General features: G+C 42.4%; 1 protein-coding gene across 3 annotated transcripts in view; it reads left to right on the plus strand.

Moving 5' to 3' along the window:
• RELN (reelin) overlaps positions 1-22214 on the plus strand; it is a 1162997-nt gene that overhangs the window by 315678 nt on the left and 825105 nt on the right. For all 3 annotated transcript variants that reach the window (XM_073573631.1, XM_073573629.1, XM_073573630.1), the window contains exon 3: positions 14996-15131. In XM_073573631.1, coding sequence (XP_073429732.1) covers positions 14996-15131 — 136 coding nt within the window. The remainder of the gene's footprint in view (positions 1-14995; positions 15132-22214) is intronic.

The raw sequence follows: 22214 nt of genomic DNA on the forward strand, positions 1-22214 counted from the left end.
ACGCCTCGTGTGAGAACCATCACCGCTGCTGTGTGCTGGAAATGCCTCAACCAACCGGTTTACCAGAGTTGCTTGTTTGTTAGCCAATATTAGGTTAAGGTTCTCCTGTGGCATTATGTTTTGGAATTTGCCTTTATAGCGTGGATCCAGGATGCTGGCCAACCAGTAGTAATCATCGTTCATCATTTTGGCAATGCGGGGGTCCCTTTTTAGGATCTGCAAGGCATAATTTGACATGTGGACCAATGTTCCCGGTGTCAATGATGCACTGCGAGTGCTGGGTGGAGGAGCACTTTCTGGCAAATCCACATCCCTCCAGTCACGCACAAACCCTGTACCAGACCTTGCCATGCCAACATTTTCTCTTGCCCCATGAGAAGCATCCTCCTCCCCTAAATAATCATCACCATCATCATCCTCCTCCTCTTCCTCTTCTTCCTCCACCTCGTCCAGGAGAGGTCCCGGAGCAGACAATGGCTGACTGTCATCAAGGCTTCCCTCCTCCTCTTCCTCCTCATCTACCTCGGCTGCAGACGCCTGCTCCTTAATGTGCGTCAAAGTTTGCATGAGCAGACGCATAAGTGGGATGCTCATGCTTATGATGGCATCATCTGCGCTTACCAGCCGTGTGCATTCCTCAAAACACTGAAGGACTTTACAGAGGTCTTTCAGCTTCGACCACTGCACACCTGTCAACTCCATGTCTGCCCTCAAAGTGCCTGCCCGTCTATCCTCCCACAAATGCATTACGGCCTGCCTCTGTTCGCACAGCTGCTCAACCATGTGCAGGGTGGAGTTCCACCTTGTTGCAACGTCGATAATTAGGTGGTGCTTGGGAAGGTGGAGCAATCGCTGCAGCTTCTGCATACGACTGGAGTGTACCGGCGACCGGCGGATGTGCGAGCACAGTTTTCGAACCTTATGGAGCAGGCCTGTTAACTCCGGATAATTATTGAGGAAGCACTGCACCACCAGGTTCAAGGTGTCAGCCAAGCAAGGTATGTGTCTGAGTTTTGAAAGCCCTATGGCTGCCACAAAATTCCGGCCGTTATCACTAACTACCTTGCCTGCCTCAAGATGTAGACTGCCCAGCCATGACTCAGTTTGTCGCTGAAAGTAGTCGGCCAGTACCTCCGCGGTGTGTCTGTCGCCCAAACACATCATCTTCAACTCAGCCTGCTGACGCTTTCCACTAGCTGATCGATAGGGGGACACCTCGTGTGCAACACTGGCAGCTGCAGATGAAGTGCTCATGCGACTCCGCTCTATGGATGAGCTTTCGCTTCTGGAGGAGGGGGGTCGAACGCCTACAGCCAACTGTTTCCTATACCGTGGGCTAGGCAGCACTGTCCCACCACCGCTGTCCCCTGTGGACCCTGCATCCACCACATTAACCCAGTGTGCAGTGATGGACATGTAACGGCCCTGGCCATGCCTACTGGACCATGCATCAGTTATGAGGTGCACCTTTCCACTCACTGATTGCTTGAGTGCATGGACAATGCGGTCTTTCACATGAAGGTGGAGGGCTGGGATGGCTTTGTTAGAAAAGATCTTTGCGCACTTCTTACAGATAACCTTTGCCTAATCATTAGGATTTTGTTCAAAAAAGTGCCACACTGCACTCTTCCTACTATGAACGACATTTTGAGGCCTTGCACGCTGTGCTATTTTGACCGTCTGGCCAAGCTGTCCTGCAACGCTTTTGCTTTTTGTAACCCGTTTTTGGACTGCTCCGGAACTGCCAGATAACAGCTGTTGCGATGTCGATGCCTGCTGCGGATGCTCCTCCTCCTCTTCTGAGCTATTGGCAGCGGCACCCTCTTCCCCCAATGGATGCCAATCTGGGTTAACAACTGAGTAATCCATCACCTCCTCTTCAATGTCATGTGCACCTTCCTCTGTGTCACTGTGTGTGGTGGTATAGTATGTGGGAAGGGGCACCTGAGTTTCATCAGGGTCACATTCTAGCTCAGTACACTGCGAGGACAATGTAGTGCTCTGAGTGAATGTACCAGCAGATAAATCTAGCAGTGGCTGTGCATCAGTGCACTCCATGTCAGATTCATCTTGGACTGGGGAATTCACGATTTGACTTGATAACCCAGGCAAGGTATGAGAAAAGAGCTCCATGGAGTAATCTGTAGTGCGGCCTGCCGCATCCTTCACTTTTGGTAACAAAGGAAAGGTTTCCTGACCAGTAGCCTCCACTGACGACTCAGTGTTTTTATTTTTTGAAACTTCAGAAGAGGAGGCTATAGAGCTGGAGGCTGTGTCAGCAATGTAAGCCAAAACCTGTTACTGACGCTCTGGCTTTAAAAGCGGTTTACCTACTCACAGAAAAGGGAGCCTATGAGGCCTTGTGGAGCCAGACAATGATGCCGGCTCACCACCTCCTGCCTTAGGTGCTATTGTGCTTTTGCCATAACCAGCAGAAGCACCACCACCAACACCACCATCAGGACCAGCTGGCAACCCTCGCCCACTTCCATGGCCTCTTCCACCATACTTCTTCATTTTTTTTTAAAAAGGTACCCAAAATAACAACAGCTATATGGTACTGTAAAACAAGGTAAAGGGTCTATAGAGTATTGGTGAGAATTTGAATCTCACTGTAGATTGGAGGACGCTGAACTATTGTCTCAGGCCCAGTATAGATTACACCGCAATGTGACAGGCAGAAATTGGCTGGAGTATGAGAGGGCAAAAGCTGTATATAGTATTGGTGAGAATTTGAATCTCAATGTAGATTGGAGGACGCTGAACTATTGTCTCAGGCCCAGTATAGATTACACCGCTATGTGACAGGCAGAAATTGGCTGGGGTATGAGAAGGCAGAAGCTGTATAGAGTATTGGTGAGAATTTTAATCTCACTGTAGATTGGAGGACGCTGAACTATTGTCTCAGGCCCAGTATAGATTACACCGCAATGTGACAGGCAGAAATTGCCTAGTGTATGACTAACTACAAGGTGTATATAGAATTGGGCAGAATTGGAATCTCCCTAGAGTGTAGATCTGTAAGAACGGACAAACTCCTCGGCTTTTTCTTACAGAGTCACACACAGCTTCAATTTGGCCGTGATAACAGCCGGTACACCTTACTGTGTGAGGAGCGTACACCGCTGTACGGTGTGTGAAAAAATGAACGCTCAGTAACTCAAAAGGACAAAAGAATAACATTTGGATTGTTTTGAAAAAAGCAGTTTGCTCAGTAGTGTGAAAACAGCAATGCAGCTATCAGGGAGCCTTAAAAGGCAGCCTAATAACCAACAGAGCTGATGCACCAAAATATAGCCTCCCCTTGCGCTGCACAGTAACTGGTGTGTTGTACAGGCAAAATCGCTAGCAGCAGAAGTAGTTTTTGGTATCTTCTTCCCTGCCTAACGCTCTCCCTACAGAATCAGCAGCAGCAGCAGCTCTCCCTATTCTGAGATCAGCATAAGTAACATGGCGGTCGGCGTGCACGCCCTTTTGTGACGCCACACAAAGCAAGCCAATCACTTGCATGCCCTTCACAAACATGGTGGTAACCGCTGCCTATGTCATCACGTTGCCCACAGTGTCTGTCCTTCCTGATTGGCTGAAAAAGGGTGCAAAAGCATCTTTTGAAACGCGACTTTGGCGGGATGGTCGCCGACCTCGTGGCCGACCTCACCCTATGGTCGGGTTTCGTTTCATGAAACCCGACTTTGGCGAAAGTCGGCGACTTTTGAATTTTTTCGACCCGTTTTGCTCAACTCTAGTAATCATATATCCAAATAAAAAGTGAAGTAAAGCTCTATCAAAAAAACGAATGTAGATAAAAATGGTATCGCTGAAAACATCATCTTGTCCCTCAAAAAACAAGCTGCCATGCAGCTCAATCAGCGGAAAAATAAAAAAGTGATGGCTCTCAGAATACAGCAATGCAAAAATAATTATTTTTTCTATAAAATAGTTATTGTGTAAAGCACCGAAACATAAAAATTGTAAATGTAGTATCACTGTAATCCTACTGACCCAAAGAATAAAGCTACTTTATCAATTTTACCACAAGCAGAATGGCATTGAAAAAAAAAAAAAATAAATAAATATATAATTCCTGAATTGCTGGTTTTTGTTCATTCTGCCTCCCAAGAATTGGAATAGAAGGCGATCAAAAGATGTCATGTGCTCAAAAATGGTACCAAGAAAAACGGTAATAAATCTCGCAAAAAAAAGCTGTCACATGACTCTGTTGGCAGAGATATGAAAAATATATAGCTCTAATCACTTCTTTAGATCTAATCACTTATACCACACAAGGAACGACAAAAAAAATTGATAAAACCAATTCTTCAGCTGCGGTTGATTTGTTCATTCTGCCTCCTAAAGATTGCAGTAATGCGCGGCTCACATTTATCCTGCTCTTTAAGCTGAGTGCCTACACCGCAGCTTCTGTGTAAATCTCTGAAATATGTAATTCAGACGGAATCCTGAGGCAGATGAAAGCACTGTGGATGCTGTCTGGCGTGTGATTCGGCAATGTCTTTTTAGGCATGCATAAAAGCGCCGTCAGCCACTTTTTGCGCACTTCTGAAAAGAAAGACAATGCTGAACAGAGACCAGGTGAAGTCCAGAGTAATTCTATTGCCTCATTATAGTGAATTGCTCACTCTGGAGTTTCATATAAATCACATCACTCGGAGCTTTAGATGGAAACCCCAAAGTAAGTGTTCAGCATAGAGCGCCAGATAAATGTGATCCCAAACATTATGTAAAATATTCCCAATAAAAGCTTCAAATCACAAAAAAAGCAAGTCGCCACTCAAGTCCGTCACATTTCAGTGGAAATATAGCGGTCTTCCACATTACTGGTAGTATAAAGGCTCTGGAAAAGCAAAATGGCTCATTGCACCCCAAACGAAATAAAGAGAATTCTGCGCTCCCAAATCCAAATGAACCTCTCTCTTCTGAGCCTCACAGTGTACCTAAACCACATTTAGTGTCCACATTTTTGGCATTTCTGTAGCGATGAGAGCCCGCCTAATTTACATGTGCATGTCTCCAGAACCATGAGCTGGGCAGAATGTACTGGTAAGTACAATGTACTGGTCACTACAAAGGCAGTTTGCAATTTTCACTCAGCATATCCATTACTGCTTTTTGGAAAACATCCATGGAGTCAACATCGTCACTACACATGTAGATGAATTCCGAAAGGGGTATAATTTCCTAAATGGGGTCACTTGAAGAGGAATTCTGCCCTTCTGACACATAGGGATTTTGTATATGGAGTCCGCAAACTATTTTAGGAAAATCTACACTCCAGGAGGCAAGGAGCACTCCATCCCCCCAAAGTATCACCGTGTGGCTAACAGTACTTACAGCCACATATGTGTTATTTCCACATTCAGCAGAAATTGTGGGACACATTTTGGTGTCATTTTTACCTATTTCCCAGTGTGAAAATGTAAAATCTGGGACTAAAACAAAATTTTGATGGTAAAAATGTAATTATTTTTTCTTCACAGCCCAATGGTATCAAATTCTGTGATCCATCTGTGGTGTCAAAATGATCACTGCACTGCTATATGAATTCATTGGGAGGTGTAGTTTGTAAAATGGTGTCTGTTATAGGGGGTTCTGCTGACATGGCATCCTCAAACCAGTCCAGTAAAATCTGAACTCCAATATGGCACCTCTTCCCTTCTGAGCAGTACACTGTTCTTCAAAAGTAGTTTTCGACCACATATTGGGTATTGGCGTACTCAGGAGCAATTGCACAAAAAATATTGGGGTCCATTTTCTCCTGCTATCCTTGTGAAAATGAAAATGAAAAAATTGGGGGCTAAAACAACATTTTTGGGTGAAAAATATATTTTCGTTATTTACACATATCAAAGTTGTAAAATTATGTGAAGTACCTGTGGGTTCAAGGTGATCACGACACATCTCAATAGATACCTTGAGGGGTCTAGTTTCCAAAACAGTCACTTGTGGGGGTTTTCTACTGTTTTGGCACATCAGGGTCTCTCCAAATGTGACATGACACCAGCACACCATTCCATCAAAGTTTACATTCCAAAACGTCACACCTTTTTTTCTGAGCCTTGTCGTGCACCCAAACAGTAGTTTACCACCACATAGAAGGTATCTTCATACTCAATTTCACAACAAATTTTAGGGTCCATTTTACCTGTTAGCTTGTAAAAATAAAAAAAATTGGGGTTAAAATAACATTTTAGTGGGAAAATTTTTATTATTTTATGTTCACGACTTTACATTATAAACGTCTGTGAAGCATCGGGGGGGGGTCAAAGTGCTTACCACACAACTACATTCCTTGAGGGGTCTAGTTTGCAAAGTCTTGTCACTTGTGGGGAGTTTCCACTGTTTAGGCACATCAGGGGATCTCCAAATGTGACATGACACCTTCAGAGCATTCCATAAAAATCTGCATTCCAAAACATCACTCCATCCTTTCTAAGCCCTGTCGTGCACCCAAACAGAAGTTTTTCACGACATATGGGGTATCTGCGTACTTAGGACAAATTGCACAACAAAATTTGGGGTCCATTTCTCATTACCTTGTGAAAAAAAAATGGGACTAAAAGGAAATTTTTGTGGAAAAAATATTTTTTTATTTTTTCGGCTTAATATTCTAAAGTTCTGTGAAGCATTTAGGGGTTCAATGTGTTCACCACACGTCTAGTTAAGTCTACTAATGGGTCTAGTTTCCAAAATGGTGTCACTTATGGGGAATTTTCACTGTTTAGGCACAACAGGGGCTCTCCAAATGTGACATGTTCGCTAATCATTCCAGCAAATCTTGCATGCAAAAAGTCAAATGGCGCTCCTTTCCTTCCGAGCTCTTCCATGCATCCAAACAGTAATTTTTCTCAACATATAGGATTTCAGCTTTCTCAGGAGAAATTGCACAATAGATTTTGGGGTCCATTTTATTATATTATATTATGCGGTAATACCCCATAATATAATAAAATATAATTATTTTTTATTTTCCGTCCAATGGTATAAAATATTGTGACACACCCGTGGTGTCAATATAATCACTATATCATTAGATTAATTGAGAAGTGTATATTGTAAAATTGGGTCCCTTTTGGAGGGGCCCTACTGTTCTGATGCCTCAGGTGTTCTGCCAATATGACATAGCACCCTCAAAACATTCCAGCAAAAACTGAAATCCAACTTCTGAGCTTTGCACTGTGCGTCACAATTAGTTTTCCATGATATGTAAGGTATCGGTGTATTAAAGTGTATTTGCAGAACAGATGTATTGGTCAATTTTCTCCTGTTACCCTTGTGTAAAGGAAAAATTTGGGGATAAAGCAACCTTTTTGTGCTAAAAATTAATTTTTTTTCTTTTGTTTTTACGGTTCAACGTTAAAAAATTCTGTGAATCACCTGTGCTCACCACACCTCTCGAGGAGTGTAGCATCCAAAATGGGGTCACTTGTGGAGGGGTTTCCATTATTTAGGCACATCAGGGGCTCTGCAAATGCTACATGGTGTCCGCTTACTATTGCAGCCATTCTTGCATTCCAAAAGTCAAAAGGTGCTCCTTCCCCTCCGAACCCTGCCAGGTACCTAAACAGTAGTTTTACAACACATATGGGGTATTAGTGTACTCAGGAGAAATTGCACATCAAATTATATGGTTAATTGGTTCTGTTACCTTATGAAAATTAAAAATTTGGGGCCAAAGCAACATTTTTGTGGAAAAATGTGATATTTTTTTAATTGTTATTGCTCAATGTTATCCAATTCTTTGAGGCACCAGCTGGTTCAAGGTGCTCACCACACCTCTAGATAAATTCCTTCAGGGGTGTAGTTTCCAAAATGGGTAACTTGTCAGGAGTTTCCACTGTTTAGACACATCAGGGGCTCTGCAATTGCAACATGGCCAATTTTGCGCTGCAAAAGTTGAATGGTGCTCTTTCCCTTCAGAGCACTGCCTTGTGCCCAAACGATAGTTTTCCACCACATGTGAGGTATCAGTGTTCTCCGGAAAAACTTCACAACAAATTGTATTGTCCATTTTCTCCTGTTACCCTTTTGAAAATTTAAAATTTGGGACTAAAGCAATATTTATGTAGGAAAAAGTAAAATTTTCATATTTTTATTCCACATTGCTTTAATTTCGGTGAATCTCCTGAAGGGTTCATCAACTTCTTGAATGTGGTTTTCAGCACTTTGCAGGGAGTATTTTTTAAAATAGTGTCACTTTTGGGTATTTTCTGTCACATAGGAGGTCCCTCAAAGTCACTTCAAATGGAATATGGTCCCTAATTTAATAGATTTTGTTAACTTGTTGGAAAAATAAGAAATTGCTGTTAAACTTCCTAATGTTATGGAAATTTGGTTAGGATAAATCTATCCCTGTGTGTGCTGCGGCTGTTCCCAATTAAACTGAGTATTTTGAGTGCTCAAGAATGACACTGTACACTCATGGTGACAGAATAACATTCCATCAATACTGATGGTTTTTTGTACAGTACATACATTGTTTTATAATTGCGTATGTAATGGGTTGGTTAGCTAATTACCATATGGTCAAGCTTCAATGTTATTGGCTATCTAAATATATGTATGGAATATATTGTGATTAATGCATGGCAAGATGCTGATTAAGTAACTAAAGTGTAACTGTCGCCTTTTGGAATCAGGACAAAGTTGAGACATCTACTCATAACTTTAGCAAATCTGGTGTTGTTCTTTTCTTATCTTGGAAAGTCCCAAAGAGCTGTCTGTTTTGTGGCAGCCATTTTAATGCAGTGGATTATAGTGTATATATTAGCTGTGATTATATATGAGTATATATACATGTTAGATCTACATGAAATATATACCGTATATACTCGTGTATAAGCCAACCCGTGTATAAGCTGACCCCCACTAATTTTGCCACAAAAAATGGGGAAACTTATTGACTCGCATATAAGCCTAGGATGGAAAATGCAGCAGCTACTGGTAAATTTCAAAAATAAAAAAAGATACCAATAAATGTAAAATTAATTGAGACATCAGTAGGTTAAATGTTTTTGAATATCCATATTGAATCAGGAGCCCCATGTAATGCTTCATACAGTTCATGATGGGCCCCATAAGATGCTCCATAGATTATGCCCCCATATGTTAGGCGTCGAGTTTCCCCTACTGCACAGGTGGACTCTCAAGCCATGTCCTCTATGGTCTCCCATTCCTCTGTGGCCGCAGAGATTCCTGCTCATCAGAGGCGTCGGTCCAGGCGTCTTGCCCAGGCTAATGCTAGGTGTCTGATTGCTTCTTCAGGCTCTGCTGTAACACCATGCTTGAATCAGCAGCAAGCAGACGCTCCAGGGACTAAGTCCTGTATTTTGCCTACTGAGCATGCCCGTGGGACGACCTCTCACTGGAGGTTGGAGGTCACATGTGCAGGTCCCATTCCTTCTCTGATTGGTCCACTACTGGGAAGGTCCCAGAAGGACGCCGCTATAAAAGAGTCGCATGGCCGCTCAGCCATGCGCTAGTATAGACTCTTATGCTTAAGGTGTTTATGATGATGGATGCATGTATCTGGTGCCCCATAGTATACCCCCCATATGCTGCTCCATAAGGTGCCCCATAGTATACCCCCCATATGCTGCTCCATAAGGTGCTCCATAGTATACCCCCCATATGCTGCTCCATAAGGTGCTCCATAGTATACCCCCCATATGCTGCTCCATAAGGTGCTCCATAGTATACCCCCCATATGCTGCTCCATAAGGTGCTCCATAGTGTACCCCCATATGCTGCTCCATAAGGTGCTCCATAGTATACCCCCATATGCTGCTCCATAAGGTGCTCCATAGTATACCCCCATATGCTGCTCCATAAGGTGCTCCATAGTATACCCCTCATATGCTGCTCTATAAGGTGCTCCATAGCATACCCCCATATGCTTCTCCATAAGATGCTCCATAGTATACCCCGCATATGCTGCTTCTGCCTCATCAAATAGAAAAAAAAGAAATGCTTACCTTTCCATTGCGGGGGGCCAGGTGCCGGGGTCACCGCTGGCTCAGGACTCCGGCACTGGCGATACTTACCAATTCTCCGTCCATTGCTGCGCAGGGGCGTGTTTGCTGGGTCCCTCTGTCAGTGACGTTCAGGCAGAGGGCGCGCACTGACTGCGACATCGTGCCCTCTGCTTGAACATCACAGACAGAGGACGAAAGACAGCAGAGCAGTGCGCAGCAATGGACTGGGGATCGGTAAATGTAGCATATACTTACCCTCTCCTGGCGCGGTCTCTGTGCAGACCCTTCTCCTGGTCTCAGGCTCCTTCCTGCAGCGGTCACGTGGTACCGCTCATTAAAGTCATAAATATGCGCATATTCATGACTTTAATGAGCGGTACCAGGTGACCGCTGTAGGAAGGAGCCTGAGACCTGGGAGAAGCGGGGGGCTGCAGAGACTGCACCAGGGAGGGGGTAAGTATGACCTGACTCCCCCGCTGACCCCCTGGTATATCAAGCAAAAAAGGGGAGATGCCAGCGCTGCTTATGGTCAGAACGCAATACATAAAGTGCATATGCACATATTAATTTCTAACTGTATTCAAAATGAGATATTTGGCAAAAAATTGATCAATCATTTGAGCCGCCACGCCAAGGCAATCTCATATGGGGCAGTCCTACTCTACGTTTTTTATATTTGCTGAGCCATTACGGTCTCCTAAGTGCATTAAAAGCAAGACCATATTGAATGCAATCTGTACCTGAAACATTACTTAATGACTCCCATGTAGCCAGAAGAAGTGAGCGCAGATAAATGCCAACCAGGTCTGGATATAGATATCTCAGGTTTAACCTCCACACTCACCTGACCAGCAAACACAGATGAAAGGTGACACAGGTGCACAATTAAATAGAGCTTGGGGCAGGGCCGGGCTGCTGTGTGTGCACAGCAGCCTAGATCCATCACAGTGAACACAGAAAAAATGGCGAACATAAGCCAGCATGCACGGCAACAGTGGTGGTCAGCCACAAACCAACATCAAGCAAAAAATGGGAGAAGCCAGCGCTGCTTATGGCCAGAACGCAATACATAAAGTGCATATGCACATATTAATTTCTAACTGTATTCAAAATGAGATATTTGGCAAAAAATTGATCAATCATTTGAGCCACCCCACCACGCCAAGGCAATCTCATATGGGGCAGTCCTACTCTACGTTTTTTATATTCACTGAGCCATTACGGTCTCCTAAATGCATTAAACAGAGTAGGACTGCCCCACATGAGATTGCCTTGGCACGGCGGGGTGGCTCAAATGATTGATCAATTTTTTGCCAAATATCTCATTTTGAATACAGCTAGAAATTAATATGTGCATATGCACTTTATGTATTGCGTTCTGACCACAAGCAGCGCTGGCTTCTCTCATTTTTTTACTCCCCTGCTATATGACTCGCGTAATGGGCTGAAAATCTCGGCTTATACGCGAGTATATATGGTATATATATATTTCCATCACAATAACAGAAAATATATTTAAAAAATTATGCTGATGTGAAGTAGAAATGTGGTAAATGTCATTTATTAACTACTTGGTGTGGTATAACTACCCGGTTTAAGGGCATACAGATTTAAAGTTTGAAAATTGCTAAATTTTCTTTAAAATCTTCGATATTTTCATAAATAAGCTCAAATCATATTGACCAAATATTTACCTCTAACATGAAGTACAACATGCCATGAAAAAAACAATAAATCTCAAAATCACTGTCAAACAAAGGGACTCATTTCACATTAAGAAGAATCCAAATCCTTTTTTTGTACAAAAGAATCAAATTGATTAGAGTTGTGAATCACTGTCAGCGGGCAGGTTTAAGCGACTGTGTAACCAAATGTATGACTAGTGCACAGTGTGGCTCCTTCCCCAGCAGCTATTAAAAGTGTGTTCTTCTCTGGAATGCCGCAGTATTTCAGAGTCAAACATACCTCTGACTGTGATCGAATAGCTAGTGGCTGATACATTCTACCCACGGTTTGGGCAGCATGCATGATCACCTGTCAGGTTTCCTTTAAGTATAGATGCTATTTGAGATAAATTACATTACATTTTTTCATGTTATACCCACTAACTTAAATGTATTTTATTGGGATTTCATGTGATATATCAACATAAAGGAACTAGTATCTGTGAAGTGTAAAGGAATTGTTATATTGCTTTTTAAATATTTAAAAAATAGAAATCTGTGATGTGCATTTGTATTCATTCCCCTGTACTCAGATACCCATAAATAAAATAAAACCAATTGCCTATAGAAGTAACATAATTGGTAAAGTGAGTCCTCCTGTGTATAATTTATTCTCATTATAACTACAGCTGTTCTGTGAGGTTCTCAGAGGTTTTCTTGAGAAAATTAGAGCACAAACAGCATCATAAAAACCAAAGAACACATCAGACAGGTCAGGAATAAAGTTGCGACGAGTAAAGCAGGGTTAGGTTATAAAAAAAATAGCCCAAGTTCTGAAAATCTCACGGAACACTGTTTAATCCATCATCCAAAAATGGAAGGAGTATGACACAACTGCAAACCTGCTAATACATGGCAGATGTCACACACGTGGATCATGAACCCACTGCGCCATGGATCTGGCTTACCTTTGGAGAGGCATGGCTTAGCAACTAACTGGTTTTCACTAAAGCTCCTGATGATGGAGTTTGGCTTGAGCTGTAGGTGGCCTCCTGGTACCACTCCAAGGGCAGTCCCTAATATTGTGACCCCTGACCCCAAGGATCAGGATTGCAGGCACAAACTCTGAGTCCAACGCAGGTCTGGATACTGATACATGTTCAGACAGTGCGAATCCTGGAATACGACATGACTGACATTATTGCAGATTCAGACAGTGTGAATCCTGGAACACTTGACAGGACGAACATTAGTGCAGGTTCAAACAGTGCGGATCCAGGGACACTTGACAGGACTGACACTGGTGCAGATTCAGACAGTGCAGATCCTGGAACACTTGACAAGATGGACACAGGTGGAGGTTCAGGTACCACGTGTGCGGTTTCAGGTTTGAGTACCGCTAGAACCGTTTCTGATTTGGTACCACTGGAGCAGTTTCAGGTTCAGATATTGATGGAGTGGTTTCAGCAACAGGTTCAGGTTATAACAGAGGAGGTTCAGTCACAGGTTCAGGTTTAGATTAGGGCAGGTTCAACAACAGGCTCAGATTCTAATAGAATAGGTTCAGGTGCAGACTGGGCGGATTCAACAACAGGTTCAGGTTCTAACAGAATAGGTTCAGGCATAGGTTTAGGTTCAGACTAGGCACAGGTTCAGGTGAAGACTAGGTGGGTTAAACAAAAGGTTCTAATAGAATAGGTTCTGGAATTGGCTCAGGAATAGGTTCAGGGACCTGACAAGTAACAGGGACAAACTCAAACTGTAAACACCTCCCTACAGGGGAGTGTACCTCAAATACTAGATACCTCCCAGCTATTGGCTTGAAGTAGGTTCAGAGTGTGCGCGCTACCCCCTTAAGAGGCAGGGAGCGTGCGCATTAAGCACACTACCAGGAGACAGTGCGTTATGCATGGTCCCAGGTGCAGGAAACCACTGCAGGACAGAAAGACACCACTGAGCAATTATGGCAGTGAGTATGTCGGCGTCCCTGATGGTAGGAAGGAGAGGGAGTATGCAGGGACACCGACATTAGCATTACAGCAGTGTACATAAACTGACATCTCAATCAAGGAGAGCATTAACTAGAGAAGCAGACAAAAGGCCCATGGTCACTCTAGAGAAGCTGCATGATCCACAGCTCAGGTGGGAAAATCTGTCCACAGGTCAACTATTGATCATATACTTCACAAATCTGGCCTTTCATTTAAGAGTGGCAAAATGAAAGGCGTTTTTGAAAACAAGCAATGAGATGTCCCATTTGCAGTTTGCAAACAGCCATGTAGGGAATACAGCTAGCATGTGGAAAGCTCTGGTCAGATGAAACTAAAATAGAAGTTTTGGGGTTAATTGCAAAATGATGTGTGGCCAAAAACTAACTGCACATCACCCTGAATATGCCATCCCCACTGTCAAACATGGTGGTGGCAACATCATGCCATGGTGATGCGTTTTCAGCAAGGACATGGAAGCTGGTCAGAGTTGAGAGGAAGATAGATGGAGCTAAATGCAGGGCAATCCTGGAGGAAAACATGTTACATGCTGCAAGAGATTTGAGCCTGGGGCCATAGGTTCACCCTTCAGCAGTACAATGACCCTAAACATACTGCCAGAGCTACAATGGAATGGTTTAGATCAGAGCATATTCATGTGTTTGAATGTCCCAGTCATAGACCAGACCTAAATTCCTTTGAGAATCTCATGCAAGACTTGAAAACTGCTGTTCACACATGTTCTCCATCCAATCTCACTGAGCTAAAGCTAGTTTGTAAGAATGAATGGACAAAAATTTCAGCCTCTAGATGTGCAAAGCTGGTAGAGACATACCCCAAAAGACTTGCAGCAGTAATTGCATTGAAAGGTGGTCCTACAACTTGTTGACTCAAGGGGGCTAAATCCAAATGTGCATCACAATTTTAAGACATCTGTTTAAAATATTTAGAAAACGTTGCATACCTTCCTTTGCACTTCACAAATACTTGCTACTTTGTATTGGAATATCACGTACAGTCCCAATAAACTACATTTAAGTTTGTGAGTGTAATGTGAAAAAATGTGGAAAAGGTCACGGGGTATGATTACATTTTCAAGGCACTGGGTGAGGAACATTTACCCTCTACATCCTAGATAGACAAGACAGACTGTCTGCTGTGAAAGAGTAGACCAAAATGAGTTAATGCTCAACTGATCCATGTTTCCGCAGTTAGGATTTCAAAAAATATCAGTCGTTTCTCAATAAATTTGTAACTCCTACACTTTCCTTTTTAATGTATAGGTATATTGTGCTTTGCTTTTCAATGAATGTGATTAAAACTGCCTCAATGGTCGTTTGATATATTTCTTCAGGTATAATGTCGGATCACCAGTTTGGAACTCAGTTCATGTGCAGTGTGGTGGCTTCGCACGTAAGCCACCTGCCAACAACAAACCTCAGCTTTGTATGGATCGCTCCACCAGCTGGAACTGGATGTGTCAACTTCATGTAAGTAAATTCCCTAAATTATAAAGGACATTTTTAGTAAATGATTGTAAGCTGTCACACGCCAAGTTCAAGTTTATAGAACTGTCTCAAGAGCTGAGCCTGCATCATACCCGGCAGATGCTGATTGTATAGTACAGATGGTATTGGGGGCTATTATTAAAAAAAGCTGCCAATTATTTTAAATACACATTTGCAATTTGAGAAGTGCATTGCCTTCAAACAAAGTAAAAATAAACCCTCTTACAGTGTAAAATATTTTTAGTATATTACTTAAAAATTGATGATCCAAAGGCACAGAAAGGACTATTTGGGTAATTGACTCTCTAGGAGAATCTGGCACTAAATGTCACAATACAGTCTTGGTCAAAAGTTTTGAGACTGACACAAATTTTGGTTTTCGCAAAGATTACAGCTTCAGTGTTTTTAGAGCTTTTAGTCAGTTGTTCTTATGGCTACTGAAGTACAATTATAAGCATTTCAGAAGTCTTTATACATTTATTGACAAATAGATTAGTAACAAAATAGACACCACAGAAGGAGAATAACAAAATATTGTACCAATCTTTACATAATAAAATAATATAAAATCAAATAATACACATATTAAATTACTCCTTGTATGTCATAGATTTGAATGGAAACCATTCGATACTATAGTAAGAACAAACCACTATGTGTGGACAATCCAAAAATATAAAGACAATTGGACAAGAATATGTATAAAAATATTTTTAATCTTTAATTAATCCGATTTAGGCAATCATAAAAATATGTAAAAACAAGTGCCAATGGCATACCAAAAAAATATTATACAATCACAATATACATATATATGATCATTCATGAGGACTGTCAAATAAGATGTATAACAATGTAATAATATATCTCCATATCACACACAGATATTTATAAAGGATTAAGTGCATAAAAGTATAAACAATATGTAAACTAAAAAATATATGTAACCAATTACCACATACCACTGCAGAGTGATTCTACCCACAATTGGGTTGTAAACTAATATATAAATCCATATTACCAATATGCCATAGTGGTGAACAAACCTATAACACAGTTTATAACCATATAATAACACTCAAAACTGTGTGAACCAGTGTGAATGTTGCATACCCGTGGTGTGGAGACAGCCTCAAGGTAATGCCCGGCACTCCCCGACGCGCGTTTCGGAACCAGCGTCCTTCGTCAGGGGGGTGACGTATTGCTTAATGCCCCAGTTTAAATAAGGAGATACCAGGTGGATGGTTGATGACCGAACGCTGCTGGCGCATGCGCGGCAGGAGCAACCCGGAAGACATGCACAGAAAGGCGTCATGTGATCAGGCGCGTCAGGGAAGCCCGGCGCGTCATGCACATAAAGACGCCCACTGTCATGGCACCGGGAACACATGCAGCGCATGCGCACACGTCCGACCACAAAAGCACCCACAATGATCACTCCATGACCAGGTATCGATGAGGAATTGCACTGGAGACTGACAATGTAGTGCAAGTGAAACCAAATAAAATACAATGAAAAATGTGATAGCAAAGAAATGCAAAGAGATGACACCGAAAGAGAAAAATTAGATAAGTAAATGTGACAGTGAATATAAACAATAATACAAAGAATACATGTGCATATACAACATAATGGCAAGCACAAGAGGGGGGGGGGGAAACATAATGACAATATATCACTATATCTAAACCCCCTTATTAATCTAGATATTACATTACATCAGAGATCATATATCAAACAATATAAAAAGACACACTTATCAAAAACTTCAAGATAGTGCATAATATATTAACAACATATACAAAGTATCATAGTCAAATAACACTTTTGTCAGTATTGTTGGCACATCTCGATTCTTCCAAAATCATCCCACGATTTTTCAAACAGTACACAAGCAGAATCTCGATCACATATACCACTAAATAAAATGAAATAAAATACAAGATATATTAAAACAATATATATAAAAAGCAATACATATTTTATACATACATTTTTTATATTCACTGTCACATTTACTTATCTAATTTTTCTTTTTCGGTGTCATCTCTTTGCATTTCTTTGCTATCACATTTTTCATTGTATTTTATTTGGTTTCACTTGCACTACATTGTCAGTCTCCAGTGCAATTCCTCATCGATACCTGGTCATGGAGTGATCATTGTGGGTGCTTTTGTGGTCGGACGTGTGCGCATGCGCTGCATGTGTTCCCGGTGCCATGACAGTGGGCGTCTTTATGTGCATGACGCGCCGGGCTTCCCTGACGCGCCTGATCACATGACGCCTTTCTGTGCATGTCTTCCGGGTTGCTCCTGCCGCGCATGCGCCAGCAGCGTTCGGTCATCAACCATCCACCTGGTATCTCCTTATTTAAACTGGGGCATTAAGCAATACGTCACCCCCCTGACGAAGGACGCTGGTTCCGAAACACGCGTCGGGGAGTGCCGGGCATTACCTTGAGGCTGTCTCCACACCACGGGTATGCAACATTCACACTGGTTCACACAGTTTTGAGCGTTATTATATGGTTATACACTGTGTTATAGGTTTGTTCACCACTATGGCATATTGGTAATATGGATTTATATATTAGTTTACAACCCAATTGTGGGTAGAATCACTCTGCTGTGGTTTGTGGTAATTGGTTACATATATTTTTTAGTTTACATATTGTTTATACTTTTATGCACTTAATCCTTTATAAATATCTGTGTGTGATATGGAGATATATTATTACATTGTTATACATCTTATTTGACAGTCCTCATGAATGATCATATATATGTATATTGTGATTGTATAATATTTTTTTGGTATGCCATTGGCACTTGTTTTTACATATTTTTATGATTGCCTAAATCAGATTAATTAAAGATTAAAAATATTTTTATACATATTCTTGTCCAATTGTCTTTATATTTTTGGATTGTCCACACATAGTGATTTATTGACAAATATAGCAAGTTAATGTAAACACTCAATATTTACAGTGACCTACTTTGTAAGACTTCTGCAATTTGCCCTGATGGGCTGGACATCAGCTTCTGGGCCAAATCCTGGCTGATAGCAGCCCATTCTTCCTAATCAGTGCTTGGAGTTTATTACAATTTCTGTGTTTGTCTACCAACTTTCTTTGGATTGACCACAACGTCACAATGTAATTGAGATCTGGGACTTTTACTGGTCCTGGATCCAAAGTTTCCACGTTTTGTTCACCAAGCCACTTAGTTAGCACTTTTGCCTTTTTGAAATAGTGTTCCAAACATAAGCATGAAAGTTGCTAAAAACTCCAAGCATTGATTAGACAAGAATGGTGTTAGGATCCTGCTCACACTCTCACACAAGTAACAGAAGGAAAAATCTACCAGGGAGAAGTCACACCTGTACTCAGTGAGTCCCTGTACAGACTAGAAAAGGCCCTAGCTGCACAACTAAATACAAATCCTCAGACCTAGCTCCCTAAAAGGCCTTTGACGGGTTTCTCGTACCTCCCGAGAACCTGAGGTGAGGCTGCAACACAAATCCAACAAAGGTTGAGGAAAGTATACAGGGGTACACAAGAACCCAGGGTGAGAATCTAAAGCATGTTCACGAAGAATAGACCAGGATAAGTAAGGAGAACCAAACGCAACAAACAAAATAAGTGAAACCTCCAAGACCCCAAAATGCAGAGAATGGGAAGGTGCTGAGGAGAAAAACTCACAGATTCACAGCAGGACTAACAACTGGGTCTTACCGGACAAGGTAAACCTGTAGTTGAAGAGCTGGAACTCGAAACTAAAATCTCCATGGAAGTATAGCCAGCAAGTGAGGTAAGTGAAAGGTGAACATATAAAACCCATCCCAAAATGTGATAGGACAGGGCTAAAAGGGAAAATGGAAAACTCCTGGAGAGAAGCCAACTTAGAAAGGAAAACCAAGTGAAAAGAACCCATCAGTATTTGGACAGAGAAAAAAAGGACTGTAGCCCAGTAAAGATGGTCACCCGATCGAATTCTGAATGTGAACCATGACAAAGTGCTTATTATCAGTCATGATTTGGCCCTGAAGCAAATATCCAGCAGCTAGGGCCAATTGTAAAAGCCTTGAAAAATAAGGGGCAACACTGTAAATATTGAGTTTTTGCATACACTTGATGTATTTGTCAATAAAATGTAAAAAAAAAATATGGAATGCTAATAATTGTTCTTAATCACAGAAACATCTGACTAAAAGATTTAAAAACAGTCAGTATGGAAAATCTGTATAGTCATTTTTACAAGTTTTACCACCTTAAAATTAGCATTCTATGTGTCTTCCTAAAGCTAGAATTAGATTAATCAAATCAATTAAATATAACATATGAAGCTTTTGAATAACATATACAGGTATTATGGCATAGGATTTAATGGCAAGTACATCAGCTTATTCAGGTCTAAGAAATCTATTAAAGTATGCCATTTTTATTCTGCAGATCCTCTTCTAAGATCTCTGTAGTTGGGTGTTTTTAATGTGAATAAATAGATTTGCTTTCATTATTATTTCTTTTTTTAATTCATATCAGATGCAAATATAGTTTTGTACACATTTTCTAAGAATTCTGCATACAGCTCAGGGTATAAACTGTAGTGTTATTGAGTGTTTTCAAATAGCTTTACTCTAAATAAGGTGAGAGGTGGAGTCTTTGTAGTACGTAGACTACTTTTATTCAAATTTAATATGAATCTTCTGAAATACTGCAGGCAGCTTGACCTTACTTATAAATATTTCATTGTTTGGCATAAAAAATAAAAAGATGAGATTTCTCTTTTAAATCAACCCCCATAAAACATGCCACTTGCCGAGTTACAAGTAATACCTTAGAGATAATAGAATGTCTTCTAGGGATGCAGTGACCTTATTCCACTCAGAAAGGACATGAAACAATGTCTTGCTGAGGCCTTGACAGAGTTTATTCCTGGCAGGCAACAGTAGCAGTTTATTGCCCACCTGCGTCTGATGAAGTGCAGACACTTTGCTCTCCTTCCATTCATCTCTCCAGTCATAGCACAGCAGGGCAAAAAGGGAAAAGCTTGCATGTCAAGGCCTGGTTCAGTACAGTGCAATTTTAGGAAACAATAAGGAACACAGCAGCTTGAAGGTTATGTGAAAGGTAAGCTATGAACCTTATCCAGGAGCACAAACATTACCTGTTTTTGTATTTCCTATGTATGGTAGAAATCAGTAGCATAACTACAAAGTTATGAGCCCCGGTGCGAACTTTGAAATGTGCCCCCCCCCACCCTGGGCTGCAACTAGGAATTTTGGGGCCCCATACTGGCAAAAGTTTGGGGGCCCCCTTGAGACCAGCCCAGACTCCATCCCTCGAACTGTCCACAGCCCCACTGCTCCCATAACTCCACCCCCCATAGAGAATGGAAGGAGCCGAGGGCAAGTGTCTGACTTGCTACACCACAGAATATAATTGTTAGCTCCCCGCTAGACAAGGCGGGATTCCCGGAGTGGACCCTCTGGACCGTGGCACCGAAGGGCCCCGGACGAGCAATCAGGTGGTCCCGACCCCTATACAGGGACCGTTAGGAGCAGGTCCGGAGGTTCGAATGCCACGGTAGCCGGTACCAAGAGGGGCGGCTCGGAATGGAGTGTCGTGATGAACACAGGAGAGCGGGAGTGAAGTGGGACTGCCTAAGTGGACACAAGTAGGGTGGACTGGAACAAGACAGCAGGTGGCACCACGGTTAGGCAGGACTGGAGTCAGGCAGCGGGCTCCGACATGGAATGCAGGACTGGAGTCAGACAGCAGGCATGGACACAGAAGGCAGAACTGGAGTCAGACAGCGGGTACGGACATGGAAGGCAGGACTGGAGTCAGACAGCAGGTATGGACACAGAAGGCAGGACTGCAAGGAAGCACAAAGTCAGTAGGTAGCCGCCTGATGCACTGCGACCACAGGACCTGGAATGCTGTAGAACAACAATGATCATGCGCCTCCACTAGGGGAGGGCGGCCTGATATAGACGCAGCTGTGCCCCCATTGGTCCGGCGGTGCTACCGGGTCAGAGCACTGCCAGAGATAGGATCAGAAGCAGTGAGCCGGCCGCAGCCTACGGCGCATGCGCAGGGCCTGTAATGATGTCACCGGCCGGGGGGCGGTCAGAGGAGGAAGCCCATGCCGGGGCTGGAGGGAGCGAGGCTGCAGCGCGAGGTGAGTACGAGCGCACGACGGGGGGCCCGGTGAGGTGCGCGGCAGGAGGCTTGGGGACCGTGACAATGTTTAGGCCAGTGGTAGGTGCCTTTGCAACATCCACATGAATTGCTGAACGAAATTTTTCCTCCTAGTACACGCCGTAGTAACAACTACATTAATGCCAGGACTAAATGTTTCATAACAGATCATTGCCCATGCCGGTTTACCTTCTTATCATTGTGCTTACTGGTATCATCACTATTTAATTGGCTAAATCTACATGTGACCTCTATCAGTGCAAACATCAATTTTTCTAGAGAATTCCAGTGCAAATACACATTGTTTTTTTTTTTTTCATGAGAAAAATACACTGTGTGAATGTCCCTTTATACTTCTCTTTTTTGTTTCTGCTGTTTAAAGGGAACCTGTCACCTGTTTTGGCCACTATAAGATGCGGCCACTACCTTTCAGGGCTCATCTACAGCATTCTTGTCATGATCCAGGTTGGATTATGACAGATTTTGCACAACTAACCTTTTTTTTTTCCTTTAAGCTGTTTGCTTAAAGTTAGTTTTGCCCCGGTGGCCATTAGGGTCATTACACTGTGGTTGTTTTAGTTCTAGTTTTGCCCCCGGTGGCCGTTAGGGTCATTGCACTTTGGTTACTTTAGTTTAGTTGCCCCCGGTGGCCGCTAGTGTTATTGCACGTGATAATGAAGCAGGTGTGATTCCTTGGCTGCTACCTATAAAGGAGTAGCAGGTGGTCTCACTCAATGTTGGTGATATTACTCATTTCCAACCAAGTCTGGTGAAGGAAGGAACTACAGAGAGGAGTTCCTGGCAGCTCAGGGGAGCTCTGGTGTAATAGCTTCAGGCGGAAGCTGAATTCAGGTGTCGA

The sequence above is a fragment of the Dendrobates tinctorius genome, unplaced genomic scaffold, assembly GCF_039654945.1.
Source record: "Dendrobates tinctorius isolate UK_male_01 unplaced genomic scaffold, ASM3965494v1 ptg000035l, whole genome shotgun sequence".
Taxonomy (NCBI): Eukaryota; Metazoa; Chordata; class Amphibia; order Anura; family Dendrobatidae; genus Dendrobates; species Dendrobates tinctorius.